This window comes from Rhododendron vialii, chromosome 3a (assembly GCF_030253575.1).
Source record: "Rhododendron vialii isolate Sample 1 chromosome 3a, ASM3025357v1".
NCBI classification, from domain to species: Eukaryota; Viridiplantae; Streptophyta; class Magnoliopsida; order Ericales; family Ericaceae; genus Rhododendron; species Rhododendron vialii.
This window is the reverse complement of record NC_080559.1, coordinates 28,283,250-28,297,569: the sequence shown is the minus strand read 5'-3', so window position 1 is coordinate 28,297,569 and position 14,320 is coordinate 28,283,250. Positions and strand designations below refer to the sequence as shown.

The 14,320-nt window shown below is 38.0% G+C and overlaps 2 protein-coding genes across 3 annotated transcripts in view; one reads left to right on the top strand and one right to left on the bottom strand.

Annotated features, from left to right (window-relative positions):
- Window positions 1-1,151: 1,151 nt before the first annotated feature.
- On the bottom strand, window positions 1,152-5,959 carry LOC131319591 (uncharacterized). The gene is made up of 6 exons (XM_058349937.1): window positions 5,823-5,959; window positions 4,590-5,179; window positions 3,622-3,808; window positions 2,774-2,838; window positions 2,418-2,628; window positions 1,152-1,783 (listed from the first exon to the last, which is right to left on the bottom strand). The coding sequence occupies exons 1-6, from the start codon at window positions 5,910-5,912 to the stop codon at window positions 1,421-1,423; spliced, it is 1,506 nt and encodes a 501-aa protein (XP_058205920.1). The 5' UTR covers window positions 5,913-5,959; the 3' UTR covers window positions 1,152-1,420.
- Window positions 5,960-8,161: 2,202 nt separating this feature from the next.
- Window positions 8,162-14,320, top strand: part of LOC131319590 (uncharacterized) — a 44,300-nt gene continuing 38,141 nt past the window's right edge. Inside the window, exons 1-6 of one of the 2 annotated variants that reach the window (XM_058349935.1) lie at window positions 8,162-8,477; window positions 9,240-9,784; window positions 11,457-11,649; window positions 11,975-12,039; window positions 12,123-12,336; window positions 13,152-13,514. In XM_058349935.1, coding sequence (XP_058205918.1) covers window positions 8,310-8,477; window positions 9,240-9,784; window positions 11,457-11,649; window positions 11,975-12,039; window positions 12,123-12,336; window positions 13,152-13,514 — 1,548 coding nt within the window. In that variant the 5' untranslated portion in view covers window positions 8,162-8,309. Of the gene's footprint in view, window positions 8,478-9,239; window positions 9,785-11,456; window positions 11,650-11,974; window positions 12,040-12,122; window positions 12,337-13,151; window positions 13,515-14,320 lie in introns of those variants that run through there. The other variant, XM_058349936.1, reaches the window with a different exon arrangement.

Sequence of the window (14,320 nt, the reverse complement as noted above, 5' to 3'; positions counted from 1 at the left end):
AGTGGTAGAGATTAGAGAATGCTTAGTCCCACATTGGACAAGAGCTCAACCCTAATTAATTTGGTATTCCATTGACATTTTATATGTGGGAAAAGGATTCTAAGGGTACTTTTCAAGTGAAGAAAATGTATTGATATATGACTTAAGATCGGTTAAAATGCGACAAATTAAGCCAGTGAGGAAAATAAAATATATCGTCAAGTTTTATATGTGTTGCTAATGATTTTAAAAAATACAAGACCGTTACATTCGATTTCTAATACTTATCGTTCGATATGACTTGTACCGCAACACTAAAAATGCTACCACTACATCCGCTATTTAAAACTATGTATAACTTTAAAGACTGAGTGTTCAGGCCGAAAGAGAGTCTATAGTGAGCAAGGTCGGGTCATTACACTTTACTCAAATTTGCAATGCCTAGTTTTTTGTAGCAGCCGGTGGTGAGGTAGGTAGTGGTGGTAGCTGGAGGTGATTTGTGTTGGATGGGGCCGGTAGTCCGCGTGGTGTACGTACCTAGCGGAAATTTGCGTTCAGATTTGGGATTTCCAAATACTCGTGTGATTTTCAGCTGGTGGAGTTGGGGAGGATTTACTTCCCGTGGTAAACGGATTTATATGCGCTTGTCGGAGGATTTTGGGGTGAATGTGAAGGGACAACAAAATTAAAAGGTTTTTGAATTTTTTTGAATCTCAAATTGGGTAAAAGAAAAAAAGCTGTTTGCCATTGGAATGGATGATACCAGATACTGTAGAGATTTTACTCAAATTTGGGTAAATTTTTGAGTAAGCACACCGAAGAAGCTCTTATCCAATATAATTAATGGAAATTGAGAAAGTGCAATGCTACATAAATAGACAAGATTTCACATATCCCAACACAGATGTATTCAGAACCATTCCATAAACATGGGTCTAACACAGTAGTAAAAAATAATCTAAAGCGCTAAAGAGTTCCAGATGGGCGTGAATGAGACGAACAATTCAAAATTAATTCTGCCACCAATTCAAAACCACTTGCCAAGTTTCATGCTCTGCCATTCCAATTAACAATTAAAGTAAAATAACAATAATATTAAAGAACACCAACACGATCATATATGTGAAAATTACTGAAAGTCAACACGCCCTAAGTATAAAACCATAGCCTAATCTACCAAATTCGCTATAGATAAAAAGGTTTACAAGTGCTTACAAAAGAGGAATATAAACTAACTCCAATAGCTCAACCTAACTCCGATCCATGACTTTAATGTAGCTTCTCGAGCCACTTCTTGATCCCATAGCAACCGCGAGTGTGATCCATATGGTGAGAAATGATAAGAAATTGATCACTGGTTACACATTATTTACCTAGAAATTGAGGGATAGAGTACCCATGAATGAATTATACCGAACGATGAATATACTAAGGAACCTGACTAGTTATGTTTAGTTTGATTCTCCCAGTATCTCTTCTCCCACAACTCTACTTGGCTAATTGAATTTGCTTTCCTTTTGAGAAGCGTACGAAGAGCAAGAGCATCATATGGAGGAGGCATGTTGCATGGGCTCACGTCTGTCGGACCCTTCACCATCGATTCCATCATAAACTTCTTCTGTGATCCTATCACAAGACAAGCCAATGTCTCCGAACAGATTTCAATTGCTCTTTCAGGTATAGTGGGCTTGTATCTCATGAGTTTGGCATATTCACTCAAGAGATGAAACATGTAGTCATAAACGTAATCCATCTTCAAATCCTCTTGAGTGAAGTCACTTCCCGCCTTCCCAATTTCTTGTGCCTGCAAGGACGGGACAAGGATTTCACTTCCAAGAGGGAGGGAGCAAGTAAAGAAATAAGAACTTTTTCCTAATTGAAGATCAATGTACATCTGTAATGACAATAAGAACCAGTAAAATTAACTAAAACATGAAAATTAAAACCCCTGTTTTTGTTGGGCTACATAGTTAAATTTGATACATTACATGAAGCATGTGACAAATGACGAAATATATACATAATCAGCATTTAATTATGAGAAATACAAAAAGCCCTATGAAGATCTAGCATAGTTTAAACAAAGCCCTATTTAATTAACTTCTCTCCAAAACTCCAACTCGCAAAATGAAAACAAATACCGCAGAAAGAGCAACTGAAACAATAGCAAACCAAATTGAGCCTTGTATTCCAACCAATTAGAGTCGGCTACATGCATCCTATTTTTCCATTAAACTCTGTTTATGGCTACTTGTTTACTTAGATTTAGAAAGCTCAAATCTTTCTGTATCACGGCCAGTTTAGGTCTTCCTCTTTCCCTAGTCCTACTACACACTATACTATCATATCACTTTCTTGAACTACTTCGTCTGTGGGTCTACGGTAGCAATGGGGTAAATTTAGCTTATGAAAAGAAAATGAAGGAGCATGAGAAATACCTTTTGCTTGTGGCTGTTGCCCCATTCAACGGCAAACTTAAGAGATCTGCACTTGTCGTCCTCATTTATGGGCCAATAGTGGTGCATCGGCATCAAGCCTCTCGAGAAGAAATCATAGTAACGTGGCTTTACCAGTAAGGTAACAGAATTACATGCAAGAATGTATTTCTCACTCACTGACCATCCGACTCCTTCAATGTATATCTTATACCTGTTAAAATAGCACCAGATACTCAACAAAGAAATCAAATAAAAACACAAAAAGAGGGACATAGCTACACATTTCTAAAAACAATTTAGTGCCTTTAAGTGAAATAGTAAGAGAAAGAGGGATACCAAAATCTTAAATCATTTACCTGTGCATACACTGGCTGGCCAGGTTTGATTGCTTGAACCCTTCCTTTTTTTCTTTATTCCAATCCTACAAAAGTTCCAAGTTTTAATTAGCCTTGGGCGCATATGTGGTGTTTACATGGGTTTGATTCGAATATGCAAATGGAATTCCTAATATGTAACTTGTCTTCCTTTTTTTTCACAATAATTAACGAGACAAGAATATCCAAACACGCAGTTAACCCGAGTCGCGAACTCTTATTCTTTTCCCTTAAGTCTTGAAGCCTTCGCAACACCTTATATTTCGAGGTGAGCTTACACCTTATAAAAACTACTATTGTTTACTTATCAGTCCATGATAATTTTTTTTTCACCAAGGTGGAACGGAAGACATACTGTACAATCCAAGAGTAACTTGTTGATTCTGATCCACTTTAGAGATACATAACGACACTGTCAATTACCAACCTAACTCCCATTCATACTCGACACTCAAATTATCGGCCAGGGTCAGACAAGTTTTATAGTTTCCAGAACAGATCAAGTGTTCCGTGAAACAAAATGATCAAATAATTAAGGATAATCACCTTTTGAACACCACCCTACCTCAGAAGTATTGAAGAAACCCATGGTTTTCCATTCTAATTTGACCCCACACATGCAGGGATAGAACTTGAATAATAAAGCATTCAACATTGTAAGCAATACAACAACGAAATGAAAGGCCATTCTGATTTTATTTATAATCCATCATCAGAGGTGACAACTTTAGTCATTGTCACAAAATAAAAGGCCATTAATTCGGTACGCTGAACAAATATTTACGTATGTACAATTAGAAACTCACGCACGTATAAAAGAGTCTAAATACCTGTTTGTACAAGCGAACCCCCCAGTCCTGTTTGTGAGAGACATTACATTTGGCGAGATCCCTTCTAGTTGGAGCAAGCGTCGGGTTGCCTTTCCAGTATGCATAAGCCTCCTTATCCATCCATCTCTTTTCTCCTTCTTTTAGATCCTCTAAAAATTCCTCCCATGGCTTTATATTTGTCTCTGGCCTAAAAAAATACCCATTTAACGCAAATAGTCCCTCAATTGCTTATCAGTGTATCCAAGATATCTAACCCATTAATAATATACTCCTATCACGGCTACAAATTTAGAACAGGATGCAGTTACAACATACTATGCTTGGCTAAGATAATTTCTCTCTCTAACTACTAAGCAATGCTATATTGCTATAACGATCACATTTGACCACCATATTTTGAGTAGTAGTGTATTGGGAGACTATGCTTTACTATATGCAAATCATGAGCATATGGTCACTATGCTGTGTTTGGATTTGGATTTGAAATTTTTTTTGAAAAATAGTAGGGATAATAAGTGGAGAGAGATAGAGAGAGAAATGTTAGAAGTAGGAGGAATCTAGGGGAAATTTTTTAAAAAATGTTTTTTGAAAAGCAAAGAGAACATTAAATGCGGCCAGCAAAGAACAATAATTTCTTCTTCTTCTTTCTAAACAACCACTTAGGTATTATTGCTAAATGTTTAATAGAAAGTCTAGGCTTATCGCATGTGTTTATCATATGCGTGTGAGAGACGTACTTTGGGTTCCACAAAAAATATAAAAAAATATCCATAAATTTTAAAATAATTTTTTATAAAATTCTGTAAAAAATCAATTCTAACTAATATTGATAACTAATTCTTCTAGATTCATTGGTTGCAATTGCGCATCTGCTCAATTTCACCCCTTGACATGTGCAATAAAACTTGTACGGTGGGTATAGCATTGCTTATATTTTAATTTTGCTACATGAAATAACTTTGGCTTACCATCCCCAAAACGTCCAATCAGGAAAAACAATCTCCAACGTGGCATCATCTCCGCAATACCGGAACAAGGGAGGCGGGGCCGTTGCATTGGGCCCACTGTAATCCACCGATTTGACAACCGGCGTGTCCGCCCAATTGAACATGAGGTCCAGATCCGGTATCTTCCCGGGGTACCTCCGTAGCAACTGTAGAATTCCCCACAGGGTATAAAAATCCCTGTTGTGAACTGCCCTCCTGTATTTCTCCACGTAAGCCCTCCCCTCGACTATCACCAGCCTGAAGTGTGCCGTCTTCCGACCACTCTCCACCGCGTCCCTCGTGATCCCCGTCTCCTTCCACGGCCGAAGATCCTCGTGGATCCAGCGGAAGTAATCAGGACACACAGCGGGCGGGGGATGGTCCCGATCATCTTGGGAGTGGAGGAAGTTCGTCGGGTAATAGTTCGCCGGGCAAATTCGGGTGAGGTTGCCGGACGTGCAGTTGAGTGGGAATTGGATTTTTCGCAGGGGTTTTTTGGGGATTTCGGAAGGGTACACGTGGATGGTTGTGGTGGTCAGGATTGTATTCGGTGAGGTATTTCCAGAAATGCACTGCAATAAACAGATAAAATAATCTAATATATCGGCCCACTTTAGATTACTTTTGTCTTTAGCGAATATTTTTTTTGAGAATTTGATCATAATATTGTTAAATTTAAATTATTTCTCGTTGACACAAAACTAATAATCCAAAAAAAAATGATGCATAAATCACAAGCATGAAAAAAAATTTAAATAAAAAAAAAATGCTAAATTATTAAGCCAAAACAGGCTTATGCCGAAATATTTGCAGGTCACCTCATTGCCACGGGGTGCTCCTCTATTAAAAATGCCAAGATGTTTATTATCATGCTACATTGGAGTTGAAAGACTATTATTAAAGGACTTTAGGCCGGCCAAGAAGCACATGCAATGTCAAAATAAGAGACATTTTTCACTGTGCGCATTGCTTGTTGGTTCGGTTCGACACAAATGCATGTTGCAATGCGAGCCACCGATGCTTCAACGACGACAGCTACCGACGCTTCAAAGACGTTGTTTTTATTGAACAGAAAAACTTCTCCCCAAAGGTTTTTTTGTTGGTTCCTCAAAAAAGTCCAACTCGACCTTTTGGACTAAATGCAAAGAAAAGGTTTTCTGGACTTTTCGAGGAATCAAACACATGTAGTTGGTTGAAGTGACTCTCGAAACGAACCTCGCTGATTGAATGGTAGATGCAAAGTAAAACAATGAAGAAGCTGCCGTAGATGATGAATCGCCATCGGCTTGGCCCTGGGGACTTCATTCTGGCAGAAAATTTGAAACCCGTTAGGAGAAAACAACAGGGCAGCAAGAGGTGTTTTTGTTTTTTTTTTTTTTTTTTTTAATTTGGGTAAATAAAATAGGCCTGCAGAGAGGTGATTGGAGAACAGAGAGGAATGAGAATATAACTCTTTACATAAGACTAACTTCCCAGCTTAGCTTTCTTGAATATGAGTGTTCATCAGTTTATGCATGGTTGGCGATTTCGTGCTTTTGAGTTTACCTTTTTGATTTCTCACCTCTAAGAAAGGTGGGAAGTCAACTAATGGGAAAAAATTTCAGTGCCGAGCGGGTACCACGTGATGGGCAATTTCAGTGTCGAGTGGGTACCATGTGGTGCCCACTCGGTGCATCCGAGCCGTCTATTGCATTTTTGGACAGCTCAAATTTGGAGAGATCAAAAAAGGAGAGAGAAAGTATTGTTGGTGTGAGTGAAGAGAGAGGGTTTCAATCTGAGCCGTTCAAAAATGTATTGGATGGCCCGGATGTGCCGAGCGGGTGCCACATGGGATATAACCACTCGGCACCCAAAAATTTCTCCAACTAATGAATGGAAGGTAAAATAAATTAGTACCATATTTTTCTTTTTTTGGCACATTGGAAAATTGTTAAACTACCATATACAGTATTCTCAAATTTCCACCAACAAAAAAAAAAAGGAGAAAAAGAAACCCACTCTCTCAAAATTTCCGTGGGATGTACCCATGTGAGGTCGAAAATCGTGGATTAGCCGCCATCGCTATTTGTTATAGGAAATTCTCAACTTCTCAATTCGAGGAATTTTTTTTTTTCTACTTAGGTGAGGGCTTTCGAGCCAGTTCGTACATATCAATTAATTTTGAGGAACCAATTTGTGTATCAGTAATACGGCATTTATATTAGAGGTTAAAGTAGTGACAATGTGACATCATAGAAAATGGGCCTTTACTTGCCCATCACCCAATACAAAAAATCAATTGTTCAACTTTGCATGAACATGGCCTCCAAACTTACGTACTCCGTACTACTTCTCAGCATGCTTGAGTATAAAGCCATTGACGATCAACAAGCTTTTTCAGTGCTCCCCAAAATAATCTATTTTATGCAACTGCGAATTAATAAAAAGTCTAGGACCATCGCACGTTGTAGGCAGAGATAGAGTCAACGAGGAGCAAGTAGTGACAGTCACCATTGCAAGAAGAAAAAATAAACTCTATTATTATATTAAAAAATTAAATTTTCTATGAAAGTACATAGGCCGCCGCCGCCGCCCCCCCCCCCCCCCCCGATATAATGGTAACTTTTGAAATACAAAGCATACCAACATTAATTTCTAAAGGCTGGGTTACAATATATCAAAACATAAAATTTGAGGGTTAACACTGTAAATATTCAATCAATAAAACTCTCAATTTTTCACACACAAAAATCCCCCATCAATAAAAATTTTAAGGTAGTTTCTAGAAAATTGGAACATAAGAGAATAGATTTTTGGAAACCTTAAGTAATCTTGGTGAAATCTAAGGTGTAAGTATGTTTTTGCCTAATCGTTTTACTAGATAGATTGAGATAAGTCGTTGCTACGTACTTTTGCAATCTGTTAATTTATGAAAAGCATAATTAGGTATGGAGTGTTGCTATTTTGTAATTTTTTTTGTTTTAATGTATTTACATTGTTTTGCATGTTTATTTTTATTTTTTGTCTCGCATACATTGTTGCCCCCGTGTGGTTAATTTTTTTGCTCCGTTCCTGCTGACGTAGGCCACTACATATATGCATGAGTCACCACACGTTATGGGGGCCTTACAAAAATACTGAAAAATATTCATAAATTTTAATATAATTATTTGTGGAACCTTGGAAGAAATCAACTTTAATGAATATCGAAATATATGTTTTCTGAATTTGTAAGGGCAAAACTGTTCATCCGTGCGAGACCCGGAATGAGTCCCGCATTCCCGTTGGTACCCATCGGTATGCTATTGGTTGATACCAATAGCGGGGTTGGAAAAAAAATGGGTAGTAGTACATTTATTGGAGTTCTAACTTTCTTCATGAGTTGACTTCCCACTTCCCAGCTTTGGAGAATTCAAAAAGGTAAACTCAATGGCACGAAATCGCCAACCATAAACCTCGTATGTAGTGTCCCAAAAAAAAAAAAAAAAACCTCGTATCAACGTATGTATAAGAAGAAAGCTAGCTGGGAATTAGTTATACAGTACATTATAGTTTCATAGTCTCACTTCACTACAGCAACTCAAATGATATTCCCTTCCCGTTCCCTCTCTTTTCTTCAATCACCTCTCTCTATGCCTATTTTACTTGCCCAAATTTAGAAAGGAAAAAAAAAACTCTGCCCATTTTTCTCCAAACAAAACAGGTTTCCAATTTCCTGCCAAAATGAAGTGGCCAAGGCCAAGCGGATGGCAATGCATCGTCTACAGCAGCTTCGTCGTCGCTTTAGTTTGCATCATCCAGTCAATCGACGAGATTCGTTTTGAGAGTCTCTTCAAGTTGGATAGAATACCCTTATTCCTTCCAAAAACATTTCACCATTCAACCAACGAGGTTCGTATTAAATAGTAGGTCCATTCATGCTTTGTTTTTCTTCCCTCTTATTTGTCCATTCATGCTTTGTTTTTCTTCCCTCTTATTTTCTCTGAAGGAGGTCTAAAAACACAATATGATGCACAACACGCTAAGGTGGAAGAGTGTCTTGTCAGCAATTACATGGATTGCTAGTTTCTAGCGATCGAGATACTGCCACATAGATATGCTATACATGTTGCTTGTGTTCAACAATGTTTCCTCTTATTCAGCCAGGACAAGGCAATGCAATCAAGAAAACGGCTACGCATGTGATTGTAATGGTCTTTAAACTCATAATTTAGCCACGAGAATAAAAACCATGCACATTTTCATAGCCATTCACTTAGTACAATACAGACGGTGACTCTAAGTTAAGTCCATCACAAAATAACAGTGGATTTACCGTAAATATGGGTGTGTATGGTTGTATATATGGTTGATTGCACTTGTGTGTGGCATGCACTAGCAATTTTTATAGAGGAGTATACCCCTTGGAGATGGGGTCACCTGTGTTGAGTGTGAGGTGGAATTTGGCGTTTTCCATGTGTTTTCAGGAGTTTCAGCACCTCTGGTCCGGGCCAGGTCAAATGTGGTCCGGACCAGGCTAGAGGAAGCAAAAACTAAGTTGCAGCTCTGTGATCCGGTTTGGTCCGGACCAGAGAATTCGGTGGTCCAAACTAGGGTCTCACTAACTTTGGATATCGTTGTTTTTGGTGTTTGTTACTAATTTATTGCATGCAGTCTACTGCTAGGAATACCCCACCGAAGACCATCCAAATACCACTCAACTGCACATCGTTGGGTAACCGCACCCGAAATTGCCCTGCGAACTATTACCCAAAGAACTTCTTCCAGTATTCCCAATTAGGCGGCCAAGATGATGATCATCAGGAATATCAAGGAGGAGGGTCGACGTGCCCGGACTACTTCCGTTGGATCTACGAGGATCTACAGCCGTGGAAGGAGACGGGGATCACGGCGGAGATGGTGGAGAGGGCCTGGCCTGCGTCCAACTTCAGGCTGGTAATAGTGGACGGAAGGGCTTACGTGGACAGACGGAAGAAGGCGCCTCAGACCAGTGATGTTTTTACGCAGTGGGGAATCCTACAATTGTTACGGAGGTATCCTGGGAAATTACCTGACCTGGACCTGATGTTCAGCGTTGCCGACAGGCCAGTTATCAAATCGGAAGATTACCATGCGACCACCCCACCTCCATTGTTCCGGTATTGCGGAGATGATGACACGGTCAACATTGTTTTCCCCGATTGGTCCTTTTGGGGATGGTAAGCAATTAATAGTTACTCCCTCCGTTCCAAATTAGATATCAATTTTTGATATTCATGCTAATTTCAATTTCTTATAGGAGTATCTTTCAATATGAATTTCAAAAAATATGCAATATGAATCTTATTTGATAGTTCTCAATTAGTTCTATAATACAAAATTTTCAAATTCATTAAAAATATTATATATTGAAAGATATAAGAAACGAAAAATGACATGAATTTCAAAAATTATCATCTTTTTTGGGACAAAGAGAGTACTATTTATAATTAATGCGAAAAAAATACTAATATTTTCAGCATCTTCGCACTTTCAAATTATTATTATTATTATTATTATTATTATTATTATTATTAAATGCCACAGATTATTTTGATCCATATCACCATGTAATTGGATGTTTTGTAATTGATTTTGTTATCTTAAGATAGACCGCCCGTTACAGGCCCCACCAGACATTTTTTGTTATAATCTAAATCGTTCATCTTGTAGAGTCCACAGAATAATATATTCTCTCAAAAAATGAGCTTGATCGGACATCAATAAGCATATTAAAAATTAAATTTGAGTTTAGAAAATAGACAGTTACTGACAATTTAACTTCAAAATCTATGACGGTCCATTTTGTAAACCGAAATTCAAGTTTTTATATACTTATCGATATTTAATCAAGCTGATTTTTTAAATGGATATATTACTCTATGTACCCTATAAAATGAATGGTTCAAATTATAACAAAAAAATTTGTAGGGCCCACAGGCGGTGGGTTTCAACCTATGGACGATAGAATTTACTTTGAGAGAGAATATAGCAACAATACTTATGCTCTAGATGATTTTGAGGAAAAGTTTATCTTAGAGGACAATGTTGATTTCGAGGATGGTGCCTCTCTCTCTCTCTCTCTCTCTCTCTCTCTCTCTTTGATTTCGAGATTGGGCAGGTTTGGGGAGTTTTGGTCTTCTGGTTTTGATCGGTGGTCTCTTAGTTTCGGTTTTGGCTGCTTCTTTTGGTCGAGAAAATCGATGATAGGGAGAAATAGAGGTGTAGTCTTTTGCAGAGATAGAAGAAGGAATTTTTTTTTGATATGGGGGATGGTGTAATTTTTGGGTCTCAATGACTTTGTTTTTTTGTCTGTTTGGCTCTTTTGGCTTTTCGTCTAATTGATGAGGGGGTTTATGTGTAGGGTTTGAGACTCGCTTTGGTTTTTGGCTATTTTATGTTTAATTTTTGTGGGTTTTTTGGTGTTCAGTAGGCGTCTTGCCTTGTTTTAGGTCTCGGGTGACTTTTTGCCGATATACCCTTGATCCTCTTAATCCTTGTAATCCTTTATAAAGATTAATAAATTCTTTTTGCTTAGCAAAACAAAGATATATCAACAATACTTTAGTCGCCACATTTGATGACCATGTGCCCATTTGTGATGTAGTAGAGCATATTCTCCAAATTCATTGATGACACAAGATACATCACAAGGTATTCAAAATGTGGTCACCATAACATTGCTTAATATTAGGAGAGAGAGAGAGAGAGAGAAACTTAGCTAGGCATAGTATGCTGTAATTGGGTCATGTTCTAAATTTGTACCCTTGCTATATTGTTAATCGGTCAGACATCTTGGATGTGTGGTAAGCAATTGAGGAACTATTTTCGCGAAATATGGGTATTTTGTAGGGCAGAGATAAATATAAAACCATGGGAAGAATTGTTAGAGGAAATAAAAGAAGAAGATAAGAGGAAGAGATGGATGGATAAGGAAGCTTATGCATTCTGGAGGGGCAACCCGAGGACTTCTGCAAGTAGAATGGAACTCATGAGATGTAATGTTTCTCACAAACAGGACTGGGGTGCTCATTTGTACAAACAGGTATTCAAATTTTTCTTCTGTGCTGAGTTTTATATACATGCATATATTTAAACATTTGGTCAGTGTACCTAATTAATGACTAAAGTTTTTTTTTAATCAATCGGCAAAAAAAATTTATTAGAAACTCAACAAATGGTACATCGAGGAAAGAAAAAAAAAAAGGGGGACAAAACACACGCTTCACGATGTTAATACATGAGAGAGAGAGAGAGAGAGAGAGAGAGAGAGCAAACATAAAACAAAATAAAAACATTCAATAGAAAGTTGAATGTAGCCCAGAAAACTCTCCAACCAAAGCAACTAAAGAAAGTTGGAACTTTTGTAGGATTGGAATAAAGAAAGAGCGGAAGGGTACAAGCAATCAAACCAGGCCAGCCAGTGTACGCACAGGTTAAAGATTTACTCCGATCCCTTAAAGGCAATTAGTGCTTTTATTTCTTTGTTGATCGATCCGGTGCTGGCTGTTTTAACAGGTACAAGATATACGTTGAAGGAATCGGATGGTCGGTGAGTGAAAAATACATTCTTGCCTGTAATTCTGTAACGTTACTGATGAAGACACGTTACTACGATTTCTTCTCAAGAGGATTGATGCCGATGCACCACTATTGGCCCATAAACGATCAGGGAGACAAGTGCAGATCTATTAAGTTCGCTGTTGAATGGGGTAATAGCCACGAGCGAGAGGTATTTTCTCTTGTTTTTCAGTCGCTAGCACTTTCTGCGATTATCTGCTTTCATTTTGCGAGTTGGAGTTTTGGAGAGAAGTGAATTAAATAGGGCTTTGTTTAAATTACGCTAGATCTTCATAGTTCATATCCAAATTCTGTTAGTCCATGACCGGCTTCTTGTTTTTGGTAATCCAATTAAATGTTGATTATGTATACATTAATTCGTCAATTGTCATACGCTTCATGCTGAAGAATTTGAAGAAAATGTACCAGAAGAAGAAGAAGGCCTTGTTCTTCCACTAAGCTTTTTGTTGTTTTTTCTTAGATATTTCTGCAAACATTTGGGTAAAAGTAAATCTTTTGATTCCTCTCTTCGAGGCGAATCAATAATCCATAAAAGTTAAGCGCAAAACGAACAAACGCGAGCTTTGGGGGCTTTTTCTTGGATATTTTCGAAAATGTTGGGATAAAAGTGGTTAAGGTAAGCTGCCTCTTCTTCTTGGACATTTTTGATGCCGATCAACTAACTCACTCACTCTAAGGCTGTTCAAAAAAAAAAAAAAACAAACAAACAAACTCACTCTAAGCCACTTGATCGACTGACTGATAACCGCCTCTGGACTAACTGCCATAACATATGTAATGTATGAAATGCAAGTATATTGGTCCAACAAAATCAGGGGTTTAAGTATTCATAATTTCATATTTTCGTTAATTTTATTGCTCGTTATTTTCATTACGGACGTACGTTGATCTTCAATCGAAAAAAGTTCTTGTTTATTTACCGACTCCATTCCTCTCGGAAATAAAATTCTAGTTCTGTTCATGCAGGCACAAGATATTGGGAAGGCGGGAAGTGACTTCATTAGGGAGGACTTGAAGATGGATTATGTGTACGACTACATGTTTCATGTCTTGAGTGAATATGCCAAACTCTTGAGATACAAGCCAACTATACCTGAGAGAGCACTCGAAATCTGTTCGGAGACATTCGCTTGTCCCAGGCCCGTAGGAGTGCACAAGACGTTTATGATGGAATCAATGGTGAAGAGTCCAACAGACTTGAGCCCATGTAATATGCCTCCTCCATACGATGCTCTTGCATTTCAAACGCTTCTCGAAAGAAAAGCGAATGCAATTAGCCAAGTAGAGCTGTGGGAGAAGAAATACTGGGAGAATCAAACTAACACATAATTAGTCATGTTTCCTTAATATTTTCATCGGTCGCCGGTCAGTAGGAATCCGTTCATGTGTACTTTATGCCTCAATTTCTAGGTAAATGATCGATGAGTAAGCAGAGATTACTCTACATAATTATGTTGAGAAGAGAGATTTTATGTCGTCTCTGTCATCCCTCATTGGACATCTTCTGCTTTTTCGATAAGTGAAATGCAAGCGAGGCTTTACTCCACTAGCCCTTTGCGACGATAGAAACATATAGATGATTGGTCTCTCATAGAACCAGCCATGGGTTCCTTGGATGAGAAGCAAAATGTAAAAATAAAAAATATAAAAAATGATCACTCCTATGCCATGCATGGGTCTGTATTCCCATGACTCCTATATATAGGAGTTTTTGCTATAGGAGTTTTTGCTCTAGCCATGTCGCTCCCTACTTCACCATTTTATTGAGTAGAAAAAAGATGCAAAAGTGGAATGTGAAGTCTACTTTGGTGATGGAATTGATGTGGACGGTTGTGATTAACCAACAACCCCATGTTCTTCTACTGCAAATTGAACCTTGTAAGTTGTATTGTATGGCCCCCGAAGGACCAGATGATACTATTTTGGGTAAAATTATTAACACCTCCTGAGGTTTACCTTCAATAATACATACCTCCTTGAGAAATGACTATAAAACCCCCGTAATTTAAATGTTTTTTTCTCCGGCACTTTACCAACAACTATTCGACCAGATACGTGACAAAATTAACCAAAAGTGTTTTATATTGACAATTCACCCTTCTTAATTATAGAAATAAATAATAAAAAGCCCTCAA